The 26452-nt window shown below is 44.8% G+C and overlaps 1 protein-coding gene across 2 annotated transcripts in view; it reads left to right on the forward strand.

Moving 5' to 3' along the window:
* Positions 1-26452, forward strand: part of SRPK2 (SRSF protein kinase 2) — a 727507-nt gene that overhangs the window by 689819 nt on the left and 11236 nt on the right. For both annotated transcript variants that reach the window (XM_085654150.1, XM_085654149.1), the window contains 4 exons: positions 7200-7300; positions 7412-7519; positions 8231-8300; positions 15574-15666. In XM_085654150.1, coding sequence (XP_085510276.1) covers positions 7200-7300; positions 7412-7519; positions 8231-8300; positions 15574-15666 — 372 coding nt within the window. The remainder of the gene's footprint in view (positions 1-7199; positions 7301-7411; positions 7520-8230; positions 8301-15573; positions 15667-26452) is intronic.

Below are 26452 nucleotides of genomic sequence, written 5' to 3' on the forward strand. Positions count from 1 at the left end.
AGAGTCATGGAGAGCACGGGACTCACATCTGAGCATACCCGTCCCACTCGGGGTGACAAATGCAAAAACAACAGTTGATGGACAGAATGCAGAACAATGTCATTGATTCATTGATGGAGTGTAGGAGGATCCCTGCCCTCCGAGGTTCGGGCATCTAGGTCCTGTAATGGTGGTTCGTTTTGTCAAGGTTCCATCGGAGTGTGCGCAAGACCTGGCTTGCTTAGCGATGCAAACACCCCTAATGTAGACTTTGAAGGCTGCCCATAAGGTCGCCTAGCGCTATACAGAGTCCGTATTGGTATGCAAATATTCGACAATCGCATTGTGAACTTCACTCTTGAAAACAGTATCCAATAAAGCATCAGTGGCAAAGTGCCAGGGCCTATAGGGGCATGCAATTGTGGGTAGAAGTACCGATAACAAGATATATGATCAGCCTCTTGTAACGTGACCAGGAGGTCTGATGTCTACTGGATGTAAATGTCACCATGCGTCTGCCAGTAAATGCGCATGTAACAACGCCTCAAGTTCTGCGGTAGAGCCCAGTTTTGTGACGTGACCTGTGCTTGTGGTGTCTACATTTGGTTGCAGTGTGAGGTTGAAATCCCCCCCAAATATGATAGTCTAGCGGTGTGGTGGTAATGTGCGCGGATATAGTAGAAAAAAAGCCACGGGCATCTACATTGGGGGCATATACGTTAATGATGAGTAGTAATAGACTGGGAAACGAAGAGGAGTGTCTTGTGTAGGAGTACACACACACACCACGGGAATAAGATCTGTAATTTGAAAAAAAGCTGTTGTTGCCCCCGGATGCAGCAAAGTGATTGTTCGAGCTTGGGGCATGGTGGGTCTCTTGAAGCAGAGCGGTGTGTACTTTTTGTCATGTCAAATAGGCCAATACCTGTCATCCCTTACGGGGATTCGAAAGCCCCCTCACATTCCATGTTATGCATTTAATTTCCAATCCCTCCATCCCCTGCACAGTGCCCCTCATACTAAATGCAGCAGCCCATGGATCGATGTGTCAGTGGGTATACGAGTGACCTGCAACATATAAACAAATTAAACTTTACACAACTTAATTACCCACCCCACCACCACCCTCCCACATCGGATAACCACCCAACTTGGATCCGGTGAATCCCAACCTATCTCAACAACAAAAAAAGCCAAAGAAGAACAACAAAGAATTACAAGGATTAGGAGATCTCCTAGGGGGGGGCAGCAACACCCCGAGCGGGCACCTGAAACTTGAAAGTTATAAGTCGCAAATGTACATGTAGCTGCTCTCATATGGGGGTTGAAACAACAGTTATATCAGTCATTAGAAGAAAAGAAAGGAAGGTACTACTACATAGTCTTTGAAGTGCTGATAGAGCTTGCATACATTGCGTTCATCATATGCGTCCAGAATGCCTTTCAACGGAGCACAAACCATTACGAATAACTGTGTGTCATTTTCCAGGAGAGGTGCCTCTATTTGATTTGTGGCCCTTCCAGAATTCAGACGCCTCCACAGGAGTGTCAAAAATGGAGGTTGTGACCTTCAATCTGTATGCGAAGGCGCGCCGGCTACAGCATTGCATAACGGACATTGGCATTTCTTAAGATATGTTTGATGTCTTGGATATTTGCGCCTAGCCTCATGCACACTGGCCTGAAGTCAGGGTAAATGGACAGTGACATTCCTTGACACTGTAGATCTCCTACCTCTCTAGCTCTTCGCAAGGTGGCATCATGGTCGCGGTAGTTAAGCAGTCGCGCTATAATGAGGCGTGGGGGAGCTCGGGGAGCTTATAATGAGGCGTGGGTGAGCTCCGGGAGCTGATCTAGGAGCAAGACATCTGTGGGCCCTCTCCACAGCAAATGTAGTGGAGAAGCAGTCCCTGCCAAACAGTTCGGTTAGCAAGCTCTCCACATAGAGCTCCACAGGGCCTCTACTTGTCGTCTCAGCCACTCCTGCTATCCGAAGGTTGTTGCGGCGCGACCTCACCTCCAAATCTTCAGCTTTCGCCGCCCTTTTTTTGAGTAGGCGCTCCGTGCGATCAAGACTTTTAGTCATTGCTGCTTGTATATCTTCAGCGTCCAAGATACGCTTTTCCGCCATATCGATTCGGGCTTCATGTTGTTCTACCCGGTTATGAATAGTGTCAATACGCGCATCCAGGTCATCAAAGCGCGCCTCAATAGCCATGAAGCCCGCCCGCAGCTCCGCCATTATGGCGGCAGCACCCTCCAGCGCAGGCTGCTCGGTGTCTGGGGGATTGGTGCGCTCAGTTGATTCTCCCCCCGTGCTGTATCGTCTCACCCTTCCCGTCTAGGGGTCTTAGCAGTGTCCAAAGAGGGCTGCCGCTGCTTGGGATCTCCACTCCCCATAATGAACAGGTTGGTGGCCAAATATATATGTACTGGCGAATGCAGGACCAGCAGGGACTCCCTAGTTGCAGGAAACTGCAGCAGGACGGTGCGGTTAATATGAGGCCTGGGAGGGGATACTAGGAATCCTGGGTCCTCCACAACGTGGTTGCATTACGAGGGATCCGGTCCAGTTGCAAGTTCGTGACGGAGCCCGGGAGGGCCTCTCACTCAAATCGTTTTTGAGAAGGGGAACAGGGCGCATTTAGGGAGTGAAGGTATCCCTCACCAATGAATTCTCTGCCACACAGTGTAAAGTGCAAAAAGGGTCATGTAATTATAGTGCAGGTACTATACCACCCGCCCCGCCCCCCCCCCCCCCCTCCTCCCCCCACTGCTCTGGGCATTCAGATTGCACTGGAGTTAGTGGGTTGGCACATGTATGCAGTATGCAGATATCCCTTCATTGGGGGAGCCCAGGATAATGAGCATGACTCACCCCCTTCAGTGCACATTGGCTCTCCATACTTCAATCATCACTGCTCTTCCTCCTCAACAGGCTGTCAAGCCGCGGTCTCAGTTATTGCCGCGCTCTGCAGTGGCGGCCCCGCCCTCAGGCTCGCCCGCGACCCCTATTGTTATGGGGCCTCAGAGGGCTGCAACAGTCCACTGCTACGGGAGCAGCGCACTTGACGGTCAGGAGCGCCCTCTCGAGCACCGTGGCGCTCTGTCCCCGCGCTGGCGGATTGCAGCGAAAAAGCATCGTAGAGCGGCCGCCCGGGAGCCCCTGAATCAAGCAACCAGCTTGGTGCTTGGTTAGGCCACGCCCCCGTCAGCCAAACTCTTTAATCAGGCCCTAAGTAATTTAGAACTATTTATAGCATTTCACCCTCGAGAGAGATGCGTGCTATGTCAAGGAAAAGTATAACCCATTAGATCTCTAATTCTATTGTTTTTTGGTCACAAAAAGGCTGGACGTCCTTTGAGTGGGAAGGTTCGAGCACACTTTGCAAGAAGTGTAGCTGCATCTACTGTCCTGTTTGCTGGAGTATCCTTACCCGACATTTGCAGTGCTGGTACATGGAGTAACAGGCATGCATTTACTAGACATTACAGTCTGGATGCCATAACTAGATGACACATCTGCGGATCAAGCAGTCCTTCACCACCTATTTCAATGAGAGGAGCACTTATTTATATAATTTAAAATCTTTACTTAAAATATCTGCTTCCCACCTCAGCTTAAAGACTGTTCTGTCAGTTTGTTACTCCTTGCTATTAATGTTCGGCCTGTGAATCTATGAAAGATTCAGTACTGGACCAAAATTAATTTACTTACCTGTACACTCTAGTTCTATAGTATTGATATCTATCATAGATTCACATGCAGCCCACTCTCTAGGGGCTAATTGCTTTAATACCTTATCTATATTACCTTTACACTCATGCAAAACATTTTGAGGTATGTTTGCCCTGGAAGAGAAGGGTGCTTCAGCAGCTGCTTCCTGATTGGCTGGAGTTTGGTTTTTATGAAAAATAAGAATTGGTTAACAATGTCACTTGTGTAAGCTTTGTTGTACCATGCATTTCTTACTCTACTTATAATTACCATGGGACTCGCACCTCAACGGTTGGGAAGATTCAAGCATGTAAATTATTGAAATATATCAAGACCGGAGAACTAAAGCGTACAGATAAGTAACTTGTTTTTCCATTACATCTTCGCCTATGCATGTTGATGGAACCTCTGGTAAGCAGCTTCCAATTGCTGAAAAGACCATTGAAGTAATCAGGTCACCTTCTAAACCATTTGTACCTGCATCACCCGAGCTCTGTGTATGTTCTGCCATTATTCCTGATTGAGGCACCACCCCAACGTTCTCAACACATTTGGAAAAATGGAAAAGAAGGAAGAGAACATGAATCTGACACAGATTAAAGACTGCGTCATCTGGATTTCCTTTACAATCCAGAAGACTTCAAGGGGAGGACTCAAGAACGTACTCAGAGGAACATAAATGAAAGTGACCTCTAGGGACCACAAGCGTAGTTTCATCCTTATTGTCCTCTTTGGCTCTCCCCCAAATCTCCCATTATGCAAGTCCGCTTTGATTTCTATTTTTCTCACATTTTAGTGCAAAATTCCTGCTGTTGCCACCTGTGACTGCTGATTTCCCAGTAACATTGGTCACTTGTCACACTCAAATTCCACCTCAGTAAGAAGATTGTTACAGACTCCTCAGAGGGAAACCGTCAAAAACATGGCTAAAGTTGCAAGAAAGTAAATGAGCTAGTGAGTGGCATGACAATATCTCTGGAGAATATTCCCACAATGCCGACTTCAGTAGACTCTCTTCTCCAGATATTTTTTGAGTAAATCATTTATCCCCACCATCTCTAGTGGATTATGTAAAACCAAATACAATACTTTCCCACCATCTGTAGTGGATTATGTAAAGACGAATACAATACATTCCCACCATCTGTAGTGGAATATGCCGTATGAGCATCCCTTTGCCAGGTTCAAGCAGTGGTTTCCATCATCTGGACCAAATCTTTTTTTGTGTGTGGCTGGGCAGCCTCAACGTATACACCGCCTCTCCACTGTGATGCTGTAATCTATACCCATTGCCATTCAGATAGTGTAGGGTGGGGGGAGGGATCAATTCTTCTCAGTTTTTTGGGATGTCTCACTTTGTGATCATGAAGCTCAGGCCCACTAGTGTTCGTGCACCTTGTACACGCCCTAGTCGTCGATGACCACCAGCAGAGCATGAGTGCATTTTTTTGACCAATACCGCAATATAGCCGCACGCTCCCAGATAACATGCAAGACCGACCCCTCAGCTATTTGACACTGCACAGATGTAGTTGCCTATCCACTACAATCCAGAGAGATGATAATACACCCTTTTCAGATATTTCAATTGTATTAGTCTAAGGCCTGCAGAAATGGCTAACAGTTGCACAGCCATCTTTGCTTCAATCAGTCCTCATTAACTAAGTGCCATAAGTCTCTCTCCCATTTTTCTTTCAAGCTCAGGAATGGTTCGGGTAGTTAATTATAAGCGATCTTTAGTCCTCTGGTATACCCTATCAACCCAGTTTTTTGGGTTGTTATTTTTGCCTCAAGGGAATGAAGTCCAGGTCCCCCTCGAGATCTGCCGCATGACATTCCAGCTCATGCCTATCTGTAGTTATATCCCCCAGATAATATTGACTGTTTTCATTAATTTGCTATTGGAGTAAACGTTTAAACATTCCCCTGACATTCAAAGAAAGTACATTCTTCTTAGGACTTTTGGCAACAGCTCTGACATCCTTCAACAATTATATTAAGAAGGCCAAACACTTTTGGAGATACCTTCAAACATCCTAATACCAAGATCAGATAAAAATTAATACTTGGCTTCAAATTCAACCTTTGTGTGCTTTACAGACCTGTTAGAGACTCAATGGCTTAAAAACAGTAAAAGAAAACCAGCATTGGCATAGCCAATAGGTCTCGCATTTGGGACCTTATAAGTGTTTAGCCATGCAACAGTTGCATAACTAAACACTTATAATGTACGAAAAGCGAGACCTATTGGCTATGCCAAGCGGCCGTGAAAGTGATCGCGGTTGCGATCAAACATCAATGCGGCCGCGAAAGTGTAAGTAATTGCGGTAAAAGCAGCGCGTGCGCCCGCGCACATGCACTGTAGCTCTAGGCTGGCCTGATAGCACTTTTTGGAGCCCTCTCAATAAGTCTCGCCAGACCAGCGCATGCGCTGGGTCAGGCGAGACCTAAAAACAATGAGCAGCCCTTAATGCTCATATCCTAGAGGCTAGGAGTGCAGACAATTGTCTCTCCACAGCTACCACCGCCATAAAGACAGCCAATGCTGTAGCTGTCTTAGAGTGTTACGGTTGACAGAAATGGCACAATGCCTTTCCTTATTTAGACTAGGAATGGGTGGAATATTCCGTTTCACCCGTGGAGTTGGTATAATTTGAAGGTATTATCCATGTCATAGGTAGGAATTCACCAAATTACTCCAACACAAAGTTTGCACCATCCCACCACCAATTTTGCAGGATTGGCCAGGACCCACAGCAAATGATCGCCTGTTTGTTATATACCATTGTGTGTGATGGCTTCTAATGTGAATGGCCATAGATTTCAGAAGGGCAAATCTGGTGTTTGGCCCGAACCTCCCTTTCTGTCCAAGGTCTTTCAAGTGTTTACATAAACCTGGAAATGTGTCTTCCTACTTCTTTTTATTAAGTAATTCTTTGGCACCTAAGGAACTCCACAAAAATTAGATGTCTGGAGAGCTCAGAGCTTGTGTGTGAAGGATACAGCTGTCACATTCTCAGATAAGCGGTTTGTGACCTACAGAGCCTCTCCACCAGGCAAGCCAGTTGTACAATATCTGATATCTATTGACTTGTTCTCTGCTTTCTACAATGTTAATTGGTCAGGGGTCTCCTACTTAAAATGCATAAATGGACATTATATTGCAGCATCTGTGGCTTTTTGGTAATATTTGCAAAGCAGTTACATGGGCTGTTCCACAAGCGTCTTTGCAATCAGTCCTTAATGGGCGCGTGTTTGAGGTCAGATGTAGAGATGGTCACTATGCTATGTAAAGGTATTGTCATCCTAACCCATACAGGAACCTCCCGTTAGTGTGGAGGAAAAAGCACCATGGACAAGAATTAAAATTTACTGCGTAACCTGTAATTAAAATGTGTACAAAAAGCTGTTCATCTTCTTATTTGGTGCACTTTCAACTTCTTCATATTTTGAATTGAACAAACTTGATACTAATAATATTCTTATGTTTTGCTTGTCACAGTGAAAACCCGATCTACTGATCTGTTGGTGAATCCTCTTGATCCTAAAAATGCAGATTCAATTAGAGTTAAAATTGCTGACCTAGGAAATGCCTGTTGGGTGGTAAGTGTACTGATAACCTTTTTTGATGATCTGTTATGACTGTTACCTTTTCTAAATCTGTAAGAATGCAGGATTTATTCTTTGACTACTAATGCGGTTTCCTCATTTTAGCATAAACATTTCACAGAAGACATCCAGACACGACAATATAGATCCATAGAGGTTTTAATAGGAGCAGGATACAGTACACCTGCTGACATCTGGAGTACTGCGTGCATGGTAAGAAAGAAAACGCACTTTTTTTTGCTTGTATTTATTTGAATTGTACAAATCGCATGTGCTATATGTATTCAGTTGTTAATTCCAGTCAGAAGATGCTTAGTGGTTTGGACCAAAACCGTATATTCTGATGCAAAAGATGGGAATCCCTGCCCTATACGTAGATATTTTGAACTCTATGGCAGAATTGATGCTTGACAACATATTGTTCATATTCTTTGAGGATAACCATTACAATCGAGATCCATTTACAGTGAGTGAGACTTGCTTACATTCTGGTGGGTGTCACCCACTCACACTGAGGTTAGCCAGTAGTGAATGCTTCTCACTCCCAGTGAGACCCACTTGCTGTTAATAAGCCTCTCTCTCTGTGGATGGGCTTCCTCCTAGTGAGTCACACACTGCTAATGACCGACGTATACAGTGAGTGAGACTTGTTTCTAGGTGGTACACCTGTTAGTCTATATGTATGCCTTATATTCCATTGTATAAAATTAGCTTTAGGTTTTTATGACTAACTTGGCTTGGCCCCAAGTATCCTCAAACCAAGTCGCAAACATGACTCGGCACATGGACTAAGAACTGTGACTAGAATGAAAAAGTGGTTATGCCTTGTATATCATAAATGTCTGTGGTGATCTCTTTCATAAGTGAATACATGAGGGTTGTAATTCAATCTTAAAACATAAATATGTTGATTTTCCATCGCAGACCTTCGAACTAGCAACAGGTGATTATTTGTTTGAACCTCATTCGGGTGAAGACTATTCCAGGGATGAAGGTAAGTGTTTATCCTAGTCTGTTTTGAAACCTTATGTAATGACCATTATGGTGCTTAGATTGCAACTGTATTTGAGTTGTAAACTGCACATTTCTTTTTCTTAGTTAGAACTGTCATCCATAACATCGGTGTGCAGGCCTGCGTTCCCCCTTAACCTCAGACTCAGGGGATTCATCCCCTTGACTGTAAGGCTTGCATGGGTGTGGAAATCTGTGTTTGGACTCCCTATAAAACAAGCATTGAAGTTACACAAGACAACAAGCAAAATATAGGTTTCCTCCACCTTGAGTAGGAAATAATAAATTTAAGAAAGACATTGAGGTTATGCATGTGCATAATTCCTTTAACGCGAGCAGCCAACAGTGAGCTTTTAAATAAAACCAGCGTGTCATAAAGGATGATCATGAAACATATGCAGCTGAATAGAGGGCCCCTCCAGGCATGGTTCTACCGCCTTTCTCGATGAGAAAGGTGCAGAAAGAATTGCCGGCTGCCCAGATCAAAGGCTAAACAAAGCGAAAGCAAGATGAAGCAGCTGGAATGAGAAAAGAAGAAATATGTAGGATAGGAAAAGGGTTTGACAATATTAGTCTCTGTCTTTGTTTCTTTGTTAAAATTATGAGGACCTATTTCAAGATGGAGAAATCTACATTTTACTTTAAGGCATGGAGGCTAACATTATGCAAGAGCAAAGCTTTCGACAAGATTCAAAGTTGTGGTATCTAAGGTCGAAAATAAAACTTTTTAAAAGTGAAGTGTGGGACCTGTCTGCCACCAAGATGTTTTGTACATTGGCATGTAAGATAAAGACTTTAGAAGCCATAGCAGAGTGGTTCTTAACCTGTGGTCCAGCAAACCATTTAGGTCTTTTAAGCCTACTCAAGGAGTCCACAACTGCTTAGAAAATTAAATTAATATTAACAGATTATTAAAGTGTATATGTATAAAGGTGCAAAATGCACAATTGAAAACTTTAAAACAGTCTGTAAATGTACAGGAATTTGAAATTGGGAGCTAAAAGGAGAGCTAGTATCCTAAGATTCATTCATGAGAGCAGTGAAAGTGCATCAAACAGAATATAGTATGAACAATGAGTAGCTTCGACTGAATTTAGAAAAGATCCAGTCTTCCCATTCAAATGTAGATTCTTTTATATTTGTTGTTAAATTAAGTATTTGTATACTTGCTAAATGCTTTTTCCCGTTTTTATTTTATTTATTGTTTACAGTTCAGATGATCGAGCATGCTTAGGCTGGTGTCACTGGCTTCCATTAATGATTCAGTGGGGGTCCCCAGGTTCCTTGAGCGAATAAGTGGGAGTCCACAGAAGTCAAGAGGTTAGAAGCCACTGTAATAGCACATGACTGAGTTTAGGTATGAAGAATGGAAAATCCTCCAGTTGTAACTGGAGAACTAGAGTTTGGACTTCCCTTGTCGCATCTGTCAAAGGTGTTGGTGGGAGGGAAAGGAGATGACAGATGGTTAGATTAGCAGTAAGAACCCATGCCTGAGGCCTCTAAAGAAGTGCATACCATGACTATTGTTTCTGAACATGATCTGATCCTGACTTAGAGGAGAGTACTCATGGTGAAGTGGGTACTTGGAGTCAAAGACTAATCCAATCCTTTAGAAAGGCAACCAGGGTAGTTGTCCCTGGGGTGCCATCCGAAGGAGAGGGACTTGAGGGTTCCTACTCTAGGCCATCAGTTCAATACCAAAAGGAGCCTACTTGATAAGCCCAGTTCTAGAAAAGCTCTCCGTCTAGCATCATGTGTTGCTGTCTAAATGAAAATGAGAGTGCTAACTAGCTTGGTTACTGAGATCGGTGATGTGTTGAGCTTTGAGAGAAATGTAACTGTCTAGATAGTAGTGCCAAACGTTCCTTGCAATATCAAGGAGGGACTTGAAATGGGTTCCACCCAGCAGATTGACAAAAGGGCCAGCCAAAATGTTGTCCATCTCTTCCCTATCCGAGGCTAGGTCCCTTACCGCATCAGCTAGCATGAAGCATTAAGACTTTGATGTGCAGCTGTCTCTTTTCAGGGGTGTGCTTTCCCAAAGCACCATGGCTAAAGGGCTATAAGAATGCCTCAGCACTTCTGACTGTCATCTGCTTTGATTGTAAAGTCTGTGCGATTTCAAACATTTTCTTGTTTCAGGCTTAAATGTTAGTCATCCATCAGAAAATCTCTTCTCAAGCATCTTGATTCAGGGACTAGTGGTTGGTGTAAGACATCTCATGGAAGATGGGCACCGTTGAGGTAGTAGAAAGCTCAAAGATGCAAATGGCTAGGGAACATAACTTTGATACAAATGGAGATCCAATCCAGGTTATGAGCCAGCATCCTAAGGGAGGCCAGTGAAAGTGTCTTATTGATCTTTGCAAATTTGTTGCTGGTGGACTTACCTTGGCCTTGATGTAGTAGTGACCATGAAGCCCAGGAACTGTACCTCCGGGAAAGGAAATATGCCGGCTTATTGACGGATAGCCGGCTTATCGCTGTATAGCTGCAAAGCCATGAAGCACCTCAAATGGATACTTATTATCTTGCATGGTGGAGCCGGCATTCTTAATCGTACCCCTCAGACCATTCTCCAGGTCAAGAGGCACACTGCCCGGAGTGAACTGGTGTAAGTGAGATGACAGCCCAGGAAAGTACAGTAAACGTGGTGGTATGCTCTCCTCTGCAGTGGTTGCATTCTGGAGTGACGGTCACTGAGACTGTTAGTGGGTTTTCGGAAACCCTAGGCAGAGTCAGCTTGTCCTTGGACACGCAGGAAGTGAGCAAGCTGTATCTCCTTTGTAACACCGCTGCTAAACAGGGGCATGTTTTCCTGGCATCTAGGGAGCCTGGAGAAAGCAGAGCTTTCCTGACTGGCTTCTTCTTCCTTTTGAAGTGCCAGCACCGTAGCAAGTGGTTATCCTAGGGCCTTTCACAAACCATAAGTCTTATAATTCTATTCTGTGGTGGCTGACTGCCACACCTGTGACATGGAGTCTTACATGAGGACATTATCTGAAGAGAGGAGTGCTAGGTAGGATCTACTGTCCGGCGCCTGAGCTTATTGTTTTCTCTTGGCCGTGAAGAAAGTGGAACAAACAATGTAGATTTTTTTAAAGTGCAGTACCGGACACTGACAAATGCGTGTGGGGAGAAATCTGAAGAGGAGGAGTTCGGTTCAGAAAGAGAGCAGGCGCTCCTCAGATCCACTAATGTTCTTCACACATATCTGACTGCAAGATCTGAGGCCATAAAGAAGTCAGTGAAGGCCAATGTCTCTAACATGGATAAGTTATCTGGGAACGTACCGGCTGTGGATCAGGCTTTAACTAGGGTGGAGTTACGAACCCGCACAGAGAGCAGTGGCGGAGCGCACTGGGGAAGGTCTTGTCGCTTGGTGGATTCTTGTTATTTTAGAAACTGTCTGTAGGTGATCATCAGAAGGATCTGTGCATGACTGGTATCGCTATAATGTGAGGTGGGGGTCCAATGTACAAGTGTTGTGCCTCCCAGGATATGACTTCCAGAAAGGCTGCAGAAGGTAAATGAAGGACTATTGTTTACCATTTGTAATGACATGGAGGAGAGGTTTGGCCCATGTATTCGGTTTGGCCCATGTATTCAGCAGATTTACCATCTTACTACAAGAGTTCTAAAATGAGTGTAGAGAGCAGAGTTACAGTTTCTGGGGTAGAGGACCTATCAGATGCAATGGTGCACAGTGGAATAAAAAAATGAAGGTGGTTTCCTTTAAGGGACACTGTTAACTATTTTTTTCCTGGACCCTGCCATGAAACCTTGAAGACCATGATGCTAAAAAGGAACTGGCTGTGTTTCAGAGGGCAGCAGCACTAGACCGCCATTGAGATTTAAGGCTTTGGATGAAGAAATTCCTGTTTACTGATTAATCTTCTCGAGCTGTGGTGTTACGGTATTGGTGCTCCTGAATAACTGGAGTCCCCCAGCCGACAACATCACCACCTCTTTATTTCGTGTGATGTTTTTGGCCAAAGCAGTTGTAGAGGAAGAGGTTTTTCTCTTGTTGCACCACTGCAGACTATTGTCAAAGCCCAGTCAGTGGAACTGAAGGGAACTTGGGTGGAGTGTGATCCGAGGAGTTGGGAAGTGGTGGAATCCATAATTGTGAGGAGGGCTTACTAGATGGAGCACAGCTTAATTCAAAAGTTACATTTGATTACCTCTTGTAGTAAACTGGTTTGGTTGAGAGACTGTACACTCCCTATTTCTAGAAACAGTGCAAGTGAACTAGTATGAGCACATCCAACGTCCACAAGCTTTTGAAGAAGTTGATGTTGTGTCCCTGAGATTGTTCAATTAAAACATGTCTGCTTACATGTAACAGTCACAAATGCATATGAAGGGAATAGGTAAGAGCCCATCCCAAAGTGACACACATAATGTAAGATGGCATCATCTGAGACTCCTGCAGTGCCTTAGTTTTAAGACATGTGACTTACAAAGATGAGCAAGGCCAAATATGCACTGAGTGGGAAAAGTGCATTGCCCGGAAAAGAACAAAGCATAGCCCGGGCTTTTGCTCCAGTGGAACTTTGTGAGTGCACAGGGAACACATGTTGGCAAAGCCAATAGATTTTGCTCCTTTTAAAGAAGCAATGGCATTAACATGTCCACACCTGTGAAAGCTACATTTGGGCCCTCCTGATGCGGACCTCCATGTCTTAGGCAGTTACTGGAGTCCCCTCAAGCTAGACATAGGGGCTTTATGCAGCAGGCCTCAGTAACGTAAGGTGTTATAATGGCTATAACTTGCCCCCTGTTTACAAAACCAATACCTACCCACTGCAGAGGTGGGGGTTAGGTTAGGTATGGCTGGGCAGGTTTAGTAGGTAACATTGTATTTTAGGTATGATAAGTAGGCAGATTTGGTAGGTAAGGTTTTGTATGCATTACAGGTAATTTATGGTGGATATATTGTAGTATGTTAGGTGTGGTAGGGAAAAAGGTAGAATAGATCAGTAAATTATGGTATGCAAGTTATTGTAGATATGATAGCTTAGGTATGGCACATATAACAGATTAGGTATTGTAGGTTAGGCAAGTAGGTTAGGTATGGTAAGTATTGTAATTAGACTCTGTAGGTAGGCATAATAGATTACGAATCAGAGGTACGTGCATTAGATGTTAGTTTTGTTATGGTAAGACATTTTTGTCAAATATTTACAATTTTGCGTATTGAAGTGTTTTCTAGACCACTTTCTTAGAAATATTAGAATTGTCAACGAGAAGCACATGCATTTATCTGCTGTTAAAGTTCACATTTTGCGTATAGTGGAGTGGTTTATTATATTTGAAGCTGTACATTGTTGATACAAGTTGCTTACAATTCACAGCATGATAAACATGGTTTAATAATACAGTTGCATATATATGATTTTCGGTAATAATAATAATGGCCCCTTTGCTAAACAGGCTGCATTAATCACAGTTAAGATGTACCCTTCAAAAAAACGTGTTATGACTTTGCAATACTAAATTAAATTTGCTTTGGAGTGGTCAACTTAAAAGTAATACACAACAAAATATTTTATAGTAGATACATTTGAGAAAGGCTTGCCCTCAATCCTTAATGTGTGAACAAAACTGTAAATCCAACAACTTGATAGCATGACAGCAAAGTAAAACAAAGGAACATGCTAGTGAATAGCACTGTGTTTTTATTATACGATCGGTCCAAGCATCCACACAACAAACGGTAAAGCCATAAATCAGCAACTGAAACTCCATTGTGCTATCAAAGTAAATTCATCAAAGAACACAATCTGGGTCTCAGTTTAAAGTTGCACATCATGTTGCATGTGCAATTTAACAAAAGGACTAATATTCTTTCTAACATGAACACAAATGGGGTGACGCAACTATCCCCAAAATGCCATTGCCTTGGAAAACCCCCAATCTAAACAATGGCAAAACGTGAAAACCAGATGAAGGCTAGTATCTGTAATGGGCTTACCCAAAATCCACTCTCCCTATACTGCTTTATACTTCATTTGTTGTATTCGATTGACAAGCGCTCTTCCTGCCCGTAGCAAGACCTAAAAAGAGGAAGTATGGCCCAGGCGTTTTTGGTCTGTAGGAGATGGGCTGAATTTGGTTCATAGGAATGTGTGAGCAAGAGGCCGCAAAGTAGCACTATGAAATAGGTGTCGGCAAAGCCACTAGGTCTCACCAGTGCAACATCTGTTGGCTTTGCCAATGTTTGTTTTACCATGTTGTACAGGACCCTGGCTGCTGTGCAGCATGGCTGGAAGTAAAAATATATTTTTTTTAAAGTGCTATGATGCAGCCACACCAACCCCGTCATAGCCCAACTCTAAACGAAAGAACAGGAAGTGACATCTACAAGCTCTGGCTAATTAGGAGGTAGCAGCAAATAAGAGTGACAATGAAGCCAACAAATGGTAAGCAGTGGGCACACTCCAAGCCCCTTATTTTAAACAGTACCCCTCGCAGCAACAGCATATGCACAGTCAGCAGGCAAGATCTAAAAATGGGGAATATGAGATAGCATTCCCAAAAGGGTCATATGGTTTTGCGAGAGGAGAAAAGGGAGAAAGGAACAGACTATTTTGGTTTACTGAACAGGTGTATCATCAAATAAAAATAAATAAACTGAATATAAATATACATAACCAAATGTTCAATAAATGCTGCAAAGACTGAAGAGCAGTGCTTATCTGCTCACCATTTAGTAGGGAAAAAGGGAGAAATGTGGCTGATAGGGCGTTTTAGGCAGCTGAATGTTTTATGAAGTCGTCATCTCTTATGACATGTTTGTTTTTATTTAAATCTTTCTGCTGGCTGAGTTAGCATCAAAGAAATGCTATATGGCAGCCTCAATGTATTGAATTAAAATACTGTGTACGTTTTCAAAAATGAATATAACACACATTTTGCAACCCTACAAATTTGCAAATAGTTTTTTTACCTGAGTAAGTAAATCTCTTGTAAATGGAATATTTTATGTTTGTATTTGTGTGCTTGCCAGGTACATGCTTTGCTTGCAATACATTCAGCAGCTGCAAAAAGTGCATCATGCACTGTTCTGCTTATTGCACTAAAGATGCCAAAAACTGTTGATCCTAGGAATCTTTGCATGGGTTTGTTTACAAATATTATTTGAATTTATTTTAGAATACCTTTTTTTCTAACTCTTGTTTTTTTCTTTCTCTTTATTTCCCATCCAATCCCTCCCCCTCATGTCTGTATTCACCCGTTACTCTCCTTCCTAGACCACATAGCACACATAATTGAATTGTTGGGCAATATACCGAGACAGTTCGCTCTATCTGGAAAATATTCACGGGAATTCTTCAATCGGCGAGGTAATGGCATGTCTTCGTAATATGTTTGTTACGAAAATATTTAAATGTTTTACATAATACATGCTGTTGGATGAATCCACAAGGTTAGTACATTTAGAATAATGACTTTAGTGATGTGATGCTTAACCCACTGTTCTGTAATTGCTTTCATTGGCCATTTCCATTTACCCACAGTTATTTATATTCTGTCTGTGTTAGATCTGAAAATGTTTCTAATTTATATTTAATTTAGTTTTATAAAGCGCAAACGTAATCCAAGTGGGTTTCAGATTGTTTACATTATGGGTGGTATTGAGCTTGAGGTGCGGGCAATGTTCTTGTACACAGGGGCTCTTTGATTCTCGTACATTAAAGTTTCATTCGTATACAGTATGTTTTTTTCTGTTAGCTGCAAGGTTTCCAAGATGTCATCCTATATCAGTTATGATTTCCCTGATATACATAAATCATATTTTAATACTCCACCATAAAAATCTTAAGAGCTGTATTTTATATTGAGAGATGGGAGGCTAAAGAGTTCACTACAAATTTCATTATGTTTCAGGTGGTCAGATACTTTCTTTTGAGGATGTTTTGAAATAGTGTTTTGAAAATGGGACTGGTGAGTGCTTTATTGATACAAAAAGGATCTCAATCGAGTAGCTATTCTTCAGACAAATAGGGTGTCAAATTTTAATTTGTAACCTGGATTCTGCTGAGACTTTGAGTTCATTTTTTCAAGTATCTTGGCATGTTCAGATGAGGTACTTTGTTCCTCAAACACGCTGTTTGTTAGTATGCATGTGGCTTTAAAATCTAGCCAGTTGACACATGATGAGACAGGTGTAATGTGATCAGTAAATCAAGCAATCAGTCAAGTTTTTGTAGAACACACTACTCACATGCAAGGGTCTCAAGGCGCTACGGGCGGGGGGGGGAGAGATGCTACTGTTCGAACAGCCAGGTCTTGAAGTCTCCTGAAGGTCGGCAGGTCCTGGGTCTGTCGCAGGTGGATGGGGGGGGTGTTACAAGTCTTGGCGGCGAGGTGGGAGAAGGATCTGCTGCCGGTGGTTGTTCGGTGGATTCGTAGAACGGTGGCGAGGACAGCGTAGCGAAGCTGGCGGTTGGGAGTGTAGAAGGTGAGTCGTTTGTTGAGGTATGTTGGTCCGGCGTCGCGTGTGCTTTGTGAGCGTGGGTGAGGAGCTTGAAGGTGATCCTCTTGTTGACGGGGAGCAAGTGCAGGTCTCTCGTGGGCAGTGTTGTGGCGGGGATGTCGAGGACGAGGTGTGCGGAGGCATTCTGTATGCGTTGGAAGTATTTTCTGGAGTTTGGCCGTGGTTCCCGCGTAGAGGGCGTTGCCGTAGTCCAGCCTGCTGGTGACAAGGGCATGGGTGACCGTCCTTCTGGTTCCGGTGGAGATCCATCTGTAGATCTTACGAAGCATGTTTAGGGTGTTGAAGCAGGAGGAGGAGACGGCGTTGACTTGCTGGGTCATTGATAGTGATGAGTCCAGGATGAACCACAGGTTGCGTGCGTGGTCGGTGGGTGTCGGCGCAGCTCCCAGCGAGGCCGGCCACCAGAAGTCGTCCCATGTGGAGGGGGTGGAGCCGAGGATGAGGACCTCTGTCTTGTCCGAGTTCAGTTTCAGGCAACTGTTCTTCATCGAATCGGGGACGGCCTTCATTCCTTCGTGGAAGTTGGTTTTGGCGGTGGCGGGGTCCTTGGTGAGGGAAAGGATCAGCTGAGTGTCGGCGTATGAGACGATGTTGAGGTCCTGCAATCGGACGATGTTAGCGAGCGGTGTCATGTAGACGTTGAAAAGGGTCGGGCTGAGGGATGATCCTTGGGGTACGCCATAGGTGATCTTGGTGGCATCAGATTGGAATGGAGGGAGATGGACTCTCTGGGTTCTGTCGGTGAGGAAGGAGGTGATCCAGTCCAAGGCGGCGTCTCCGTAGGGTGTGGTGGCAGACGGTGTCGAAGGCAGACGAGAGGTCGAGGAGGATGAGGGCCGTGGTTTCGACGTTGTCTAGCAGGGTTCTGATGTCGGTGGCGGCGATGAGGGCGGTTTCGGTGCTGTGGTTGCTGCGGAATCCTGATTGGGACGAGTCCAGGGTGTTGTTCTCTTCGAGGAAGTTGGTCAGTTGTCTGTTGACGATTTTTTCGATGACTTTTGCAGGAAGATGGGACGGTAGTTCTTGAGGTCCTTAGGGGTCTGCCTTGGGTTTCTTTAGTAGGGCGTTGATCTCTACGTGTTTTCAACTCTCCGGGAAGGTGGCGGTCTTGAAGGAGCTGTTGAAGATCTTCCGAAGTTGGGGCGCGATGATGGAGCTCACTTTGTTTTATGATGTGGTAAGGGCAGGTGTCTGACGGTGAGCCTGAGTGGATGGTGTTCATGGTTTTGATGGTGTCATCGTTGTTGACGTGGTTCCAGGAGAGCAGGAGGCCGGTGTGACTGGGGGGTGGTGAGTCTGTGGTGTCGGCAGCTGTCGGGGGGAGGTCTGAGTGTTGAAGCGGTCATGGATGTCTATGATCTTGCGGTGGAAGAAGGTGGCTGGAGAGTTGCAGAGGTCTTGTGACGGCGGGATGTCGTTGGAGCTGGCTCTGGGGTTGGCGGGTTCTTTCACGGTGTTGAAGAGCTCTTTGCTGTTGTGTGCGTTGTTGTCGATGCGTTCCTTGAAGGAGGTCCTTTTGGCGATTCGAATGAGTTGGTGGTGCCTGCGGCTGGCGTTCTTGTGGGCTGCGTAGTTGTCCGGTGTCTGTTTGTGGCGCCACTTTTCTAGTCTTCGGCAGGTTTGCTTGGATGTCTGGAGGTCGGTGGTGAACCAGATGGCCCTTCTGTCGGTGCGTCTGTTTGAGGGTTTCTTGATGTTGGCGCAGTAGTCGATCCAATGCCTGAGGTTGCGGGCGGTTTTGTCGGTGTGGTTGATTGGTGGGTCTCGGGCAAGGGTGGATATTAGCTGGTCTTCTGAGACCTTGTTCCAGCTGCGGTGGGGGATTCGTTGCGGGTGGTTGTGTGCGGTGTCTTTCTTGAGGGAGATGTGGATGCAGCGGTGGAGGTCAGTGGTGTGGCTGAAGGTGACGTGGCTGCTGGCGGAAAAGATGGGGTCGAGTGTGTGTCCAGCGGAGTGGGTGGGTGCCGTGAAGAGTTCTTTGAGTCCGAGGATGTCCAGCAGGGTGGTGGAGTTGCTGTCATTGGTGTTCTCGAGGTGGAAGTTCAGGTCTCCGAGGAGGATGTAGCCTGTGGAGGCCAGGGCATGCGAGCTGACGACATCTGTGATGGAGTCGCTGAACTGTGGCCGGGGTCCGGGGGGGGGGGGGGGGGGGGAGGTTGGTCTGTGGACGAGGGTTCCTCTGAGGGTGGTGTTGGGGTCGATGTGGATCTGGAAGTGCAGGTGTTCGGCACTGCTGAGGGTGTTGGTCGAGATTCTGAGGGTATTTCTGTGGACGATGGCAATTCCTCCTCCCGGTCTGTTGGTGCGGTCCCTGCGGGTGATCTTGTAGCCATCTGGGATGGCTATGGCAACGTCGGGTGCCGAAGAGGAGTTCATCCAGGTCTCCGTCAGGAAAGTAACGTCCGGGGAGGATGAGTCAAGCAGGTCCCAGAGTTCGACGGCGTGCTTGTGAACGGAGCGGGTGTTGAGCAGTATGCATCTGAGATGGTTGTGGCCTGTCCTTGTGGGAGGGGCAGGTTGTGCATGTGTACGCTGTCTGGTGAAGCTGCAGTTTCGGCAGGTGAAAGGTCGGTGGGTGCGCTTCGGGGTGGCCTGGAAGCAGCTAGATGAACGGCCAGCGTTAAGTGCGTGGAGGAGGTTGGGGTCATAGCGGCGACGGGTGTCGTGGCGCCCGTGGGGGCTAGGGTGTCTGGCGCTGGGTGCGGTCCAGGCACGGACAGGCGCACAGACGGGCTTCCCTTAGGTCAAGGGATGCTGCAAGGAGGATACTAGTGGGTTGAGACTATTTTGAAGACTATTGAGGAGGGAACATCTCACTAGTGTAGTTTCAAACAGGAGATGGCTATGGTGCTTTGTTCCACAAACAGGCTGTTTGTTAGTATGCATGTGGCTTTAAATTCTAGCCAGTTGATGCATGATGAGACAGGTGTAATGTGATCAGTATTTTTGTCTTAGGAAAAGGGATGCTGCAAGGAGGATACTGAGTGGGCTGAGACTTTTTTGAAGACTATTGAGAAGGGCAAATCTCACTAGTGTAGTTTAAACAGGAGATGCCTGTGGCGTCAACAACTGTTTTTAAGCTCCGTATGAGGGAGGATGTGCCCGAGGTTTTTTTTTTTTTTTTAAATGTAAACTTGCTGACTTTGTCATGGCTTGTATGTGCCTTTTTGAAGTGAAGGGTTTCTTTGATTATGTTCAAGTAGTCATTTAAGCATGATGTTTGCAGATTTTGGTGTTTTGTTTCATGACTGACAAGCAATTCTGTTTCTGCTAGAGGTCAAAAAGAGATTCTTTCTATGCTTCATTGAATTTAAAATATCTGCGTTCTGTTCAATGCTGGATAAAAGCTACTGTGAATTTACTTTTTTCATGGAATCAGGTGATCAAAACTTCAGACATAACTGTATGTCATTGGCATTCTGGTGAAAGAAGATGTTGAGTTCAGACATTAGTTTTTCTAGAGGTCTCACATACAGGTTGAAGAGTATACTTTTGTGGCATGCCACCAGGCCCACGTTGAGAAAGCGTTCCAATTGTAATCATTTGGCTGCTAAGCCTTTTCCTCCTTGAATACTAAGCCGTTTTTTAGACGTTAGGGACTGGTCTTGCTTAACCCTGAATACATTTTCTCCTCAAAAGGTATCCATGCCAAATGTGGGTCCTTTTATACCTGAACTTGTGAATTTTAAAAGTACCCAGGGTTTATGATTCCCTTAGAGAAAACTGGGTAATAGTCACTGTATTGCAACATTTTTTTTTCTTTCTAAAGATGGGAAAATGCTGTGGAAACAAGCGTATAACTTTTTGGGGGAAAATACCACCACCAAATGGTTTGCCGTGCTAAGATCACCATCTTCCCGCCTTTCAGGAATAAGAATGGTTGTAACCGGAATCCATGTTTTTTATTTTTCTAAGTGGTCATCCAGTTTTTAGGTCTCGCTGAGCCCCAGCGCTTGCGCTGGCTCGAAGAGACATTTTGTATGTAGGATTTTCAAAGTGCTGCTGGCTGGCCTAACGCTTGCGTTCACGCGATCGTGCACGCGCGCAGCCGGCCACCAGCAGCACTTTGAAAACTCGTGTGCGTCATCGCGATCACTTTCGCTTTCAGAGCGATCGCGATGACGCACGCGCGCACACACAACTCCCGCTTCTCCCCCTCCCCACCACATTTTGCATCTCAGGCCGCTCGCGCGCGGCCAACGCTTGTTTTTAAATTGCAGTGAAGGTGGATGTTCCTGGTGTATTCCAGGCGGCAGTCTCTATAGTCAGATAGAGGTATTTGTTTCTTGATGGCTATGTCTCTGACCAGTACTCAAGACAGTTTGTGTACTCGTGCCTTTCAATTTTAATCCGAGTCAGGGATCGGGTCCACATACTCCTCCCAGGCTCTCAGAGGGTCATTCTCTTGTTTTTGTCAATGCTTCTTTCTCCACCGACCCAGGGCCGCGGCCGTTCACTCTTGAGGTTTCACTACTCACTTGGTCACGTCCTCCGGTTCTGTGCCTCCCCGAATGTTTGCTCCGACTCGCCGCTGCCCCCGGCTCTGTCTGTACGCAAGCCCGCGGCTTTGGCATCCGCTAGGCCGAAACGTTCAGGTCTTCTTTTCTCCATCGCAGTAAGCTTGCGCGGTCCCGTGTTTTGGGTCGCTAGTGCCTTGATTCTGCGGTTGCTCCCACTCGTTTTTCAGACAGATCCGTGTGTTGGGTTTTGGGGTAGAAGTCCGGGATTGTAGGAGCTGCTCTAACTTGTGGCCATTTCATTTGGCGGTGAAGCCACGCCCCCAACACATCTTTCTTAAAATGTGTGATAGTTCCAAAGCCCAGAACTTCAGCACAGTCTCCCTTATGAAATAAAAGTCTTCTGGTAACCTCATTTCCTGATAGAAGTCAAGAGTTAAACTCCAGGCGCTATAACTATTCCCTCCTCCTTCCCCCACCCCCACTGGACCAAAGCCTCCATTTCTGGGAAGTCAGCCCATTTCCCGACACATTCATACATTGGACATTAAGTGATTTGCCCAGAATAACAGGATGTTGAGCTGACGCCGGGACTCAAACCTGGTTCCCAGTTCTAAAGTTGGCAGCTCTGGCCATAACGACACATCCTCTCCTCAATCAATAATAACAGCGAGGACTTCTAAGCGCTTCTAGAGTCAGACTACAGACCGTGCTCACCAAACCAACAGAAACGAGGCAGTAAAATAAACAAATACAGGGGACTCTCACTGGTCTGCAACCAGGACGGGCAAGGGGGGCTTCTAAGCACTATGGAAGAGGATCCGATGAACAGACAAGCATTTGCAATGCAATAGGTCTCTCGCATTACTGAAAGTTTGAGCTACTGGCGTGGCGTATTATTATTCTTTGCAATGCCAATAGCTCAAACTGTCAGTAATGCGAGACCTATTGCATTGCAAATGCTTGTGTTTCTTTCCAGTAGCGTCGATGCGCATATGGAAACATCAATATTTTTTCTGAAATGAGAATTATATACAGTAATCACCCTTTTGCCGGTCCTGTTTTTAACCCAGTACATCTCCATAGTCCATTCGGAGGGTCAAGTATAAAATGAAAAAAATCGTGAGTGTTGTACCCATCACTTTTGTATGTATTTTGTACCTTATTTTGAAAGTCTTTTTTCATGAGTTTAACCATAATTTCAATTGTATCTTTTGAGTGAATGGTGTGTTCGGCTCTTTCACTTACCTTCATTCAAATACATGAGTACATCCGAAACCAAATTTTACATTTAGCAAACAATCTACATTGTTACTTTCATGTACCTTGATCCAAAATTAAGTTTAATCTCTTCCAGATAAATACATATGGAACCTAGTATTTTAAAACGTTTTGTAAATAAGGTTACATTTCTCCCACTCGATCATTCTTTTAAAGTTCTAGTTCCGGAGCTAGAGAACCAAAGGCTCAGTTATCCCTTTATTTTGTCAGCGGTTAAAAAAACAAAAAGGGGGGGGGGGAATAAATACAGACAGGACTTCTGTATCTTTTCATGATACTTAAAATATTGCGCACTTTTGATTGCTAGTAGGGTACTTCAGGGGACGACCGTTGTATCGAACACAGGATGTACACACACGGAGGTGGTCTAGGGAGTGTTGCATTGTTTTGAAAGCTTATGGCTTTTTATCATGCTTTATTCTGGCTCATTTGGTTCCACTATTGAAATTGTAGTCGACTTCCTAGTTGCTTGAAATGTTTTGTATTTATTGGTCTGGTTTAGGCCAACATTTTGTGATTGGCATCTCCACCTTTACTCTACTTTTCTTTGTTAGCCTTAAATATTTGGGAGTTAGATCAACTGGTTTTCTTTTGGAATGTAAATGGATTTCTGATTTAGGAAAAAAGTTGCTCTCCTTTAATCGGTTCTACTTTCCTTTATTAATATGGGTATGAGCATCCTCTGCTATGGGCACATTTTTACAGTAGCAACATAAACGTTAAGGCATGCATAGCCACACATGCTGAATTGTAGTCTTATTGCATCTGGACCGGTAGTGCATTCTGATGTTTCCAAAATTGCATTCGTTCTTGGACGTCCTACTGCCACCTCGTCGAATAATATTGGTCCGGAATGACATAAGTGATGCACCCAGTCAAATGTGGATATATATGTATTTTTTACTGTAAAGTGTAAGCCTTCTTTGGTGGCAGTGTTCAGAATTGTTGGTTGTAGCTTCCTTGGAGGTCCACACACGTCAAATGGAATGATGAGCAAACCTTTTAAAAGGTCTTGTGCTATAAACTGGTTGGCGGGCTATAGCGCAGTTTAATATTTATTTTTGCCCTAGAAGTAAATGGGTTAAATAAAAACATAGTAGCGTTCATGGTTAACACATGCATAAACGCCGCTTCCCACTTTGCCCCCTGGTATTCAGATTTCCTCAGTCCCTCTGCATAATTATCTGAACACATCTTTTGCCAGTTGTTTCACATTGGCGTGTACCATTTTTCTGTTTTCTTTTGAACATGTAGTATGTGACCAAGGCTCTTTATTTCTTAACTTGCTTGTGAATGAGTTGTGGTAAGATGCTTCAGATCGGAGGAATGCCAAGCCTTTTCACCAGACCAGAGATTTGTCGAAGGGATCCTTGTACAGTTTCAACATATGAAGACGTTTTATTTAGCACCTACGAGCCATTCATTTTTTTTTCTCCATGACCTGCGGTCCAATGGTGTGCTGCAAAATTGAGACCCTAAGTAGAATAAGCCCATGTGATCACCATTCTTAAAAAATGAATGTCCTTGTACAATGCAACTGGTGCTCTTGTAAAGCGCTCCAGTACCTTCGTGGTTAAGTTGGTGCTTTATTAAACTGCAAAAAAAATACATTACACGAGTACGCCTTCAGTTAAGGTTTTTGCTAGACCTCGCATGCAGTTTCTTTTTGGTCCCTGTGAGTTTATTGTCCCGCCCCCTCCTAACGCCCAAAAAGGCGTTCTGTCGTGGCTGGTGCTTGCCGCTTCATAGCGCTTTTTTCCTGGACTTTCAGCCTTGCTGAACAGATGTGCTGCTATACAACACGGTTAAAAGATGGTCACATTGAGAACACCAATAGCTCGGGCTTTGCCAGTGCTTGGTCACTCCAGCTTTAAAGTAGCCTCCTGTCGATATGTATGCTTCAAAACTCAGGATTGACAGTGTCGCAAGTTATGCTAGACCTCAATACTGTTTGTCACAAGCTAGTACCATTGTAGATGTTAGAGTAGCTAATCATTTCCTAGCAATTGCTTTTAAGGTCTCACCTGACCAGCGCATGCGCTGGTCTGGCGAGACTTTGTGAGGGCTCAAAAAATGCTACCATGGCCAGCCTAGAGCTACAGTACAGGTGCGCGCTTAGGAGCAGAGGCTGGCAAACCTGGTCATGCTCTTTAAGCGCCCGCGATCAGTTTCGCCTCGCCCCTTTGATATTCTCCTTCAAAGAACATCAAACATGTGTTAATGCTTTGCTGCGCCCGTTTGTCTTACAATGTGCTTTCTCTTTCCACAAACTCGATGTTTGTGTTCCTTTATTTTGAGATGCTTTTAGTATTACTGTCGCACACATTCACCCCACTACACACCTCACCGCGCGCACACACACCACCCCACCCTACCCCACCACGCACCACACATACACCCCACCACACACACCCCACCACACACACCCCACCACACACACTCCCCACCACACACACTCCCCACCACACACACCAGTTGATGTGGTTGCACCAAGGATATTGTGCTGCATAACTAAATACTTAGAAGGTCCCAAAAGCGAGACCTATTGGCTATGCCAATGCTTGTTACCTTTTGTGGTTTCCACATACTTACAGTTTGTGGTAGAACAGATGTGAAAAGCACAGGTGAACCTGGAAAACAGTATATTTAATAAAATAAGACAAAATTCGGAATTCTGCAAAGGGTCATTTATGTAGATTGTTCATGGTTTTCACAAATAAAATTGTCTTTGAAATAAAAAATAATATAGATAAGTAGGAATAAACTGTGGTGCCAACATTTTCATCTGTAATTTTGTCATAATAGCCGATTTACAAAAGTTACATACGTTTTTGTCTGTCACGCAGTTTTGATCCCAGGTGCATATAGGGTTTGTTGGTTGTCCAAAAACATGCGCTACCCAGAGCCAACAACTGAGCTGCAGAGTGCAGTGATTTTTTATTGTATATCGACCATGCAGCATTCCTATGGTAAAATCGAATGAATGAAAAATGGACATTAAAGAAACCTCCATATTTTTAACGTCCACAAGGTGCTGAGCTAAGGCATAGTGGTTATTTGCGCACACCTGAATTTGGGGTTACCTATACTACCATGCCCTTCAGAAGGTATTTTGAAAATTATGTTCTTTTTGCACACTGGCCTGTGTTTGGTAGCGCAAAATGGAGAGAAATCCAATTGGTAATAACAAATGTTCTACTATTCTGTGTTCCACATTTCTTCCAATAAAATCTGTGCCCCATTTGTGTTAGTGAGTCTAGGACCTGCAACAGGAAATGTCCCAAATCATAACATGGAGACTTTGCATATTCCCCATTAATATCTGCCCTTTTTAGGTCTCGCAGACCTGCGTTGCAGCTCGCATGCGCTGCTCGCTCTGCGAGGCTTCTTGTAATCAAGTAGATTTCAGAAGGGGACTTGAAGCCTCGCCCATCATTCCTATTGGCTGGCGTCATCGTTTATGCTAAAAGCTGGCTTCCGATTCAAAATGAGACTTTTTTGTTACCTGTCTCCTTCTCGGACGGCCTATCTGGACTGGATCTTTCACTTGCGACGTTACACAGTCTCCTTCATTAGTCGGGCCGCACTATATTTTTGTCACAATGCCGACAGCTTACCTCGTTCTCAGACCCCAGGTGGCGCAGCGCCCTTTACCCACACCGCTCTCATAGGAAACCCCCCCCCCCCCCCCTGCCGCCGCCGCCCAGTGAATGAAATAAAAAGGTGCTTTACGCAGATGTCAGACTGCTTAAGCTGTCCTCCCTTGGCTCTTTTAAGGATCTGGATCCAAGAGGCCTTCATTAGCCAGGCAGCTCAGTCAGTGTCCGCAGACGTGCCGGCGGAAGAGCTCTCCCTGCACTGGCCATGCTCCGCTGGCAGCTCTCTGCTGCTCTT

Source organism: Triturus cristatus, chromosome 4_1, assembly GCF_964204655.1.
Source record: "Triturus cristatus chromosome 4_1, aTriCri1.1, whole genome shotgun sequence".
Taxonomy (NCBI): domain Eukaryota; kingdom Metazoa; phylum Chordata; class Amphibia; order Caudata; family Salamandridae; genus Triturus; species Triturus cristatus.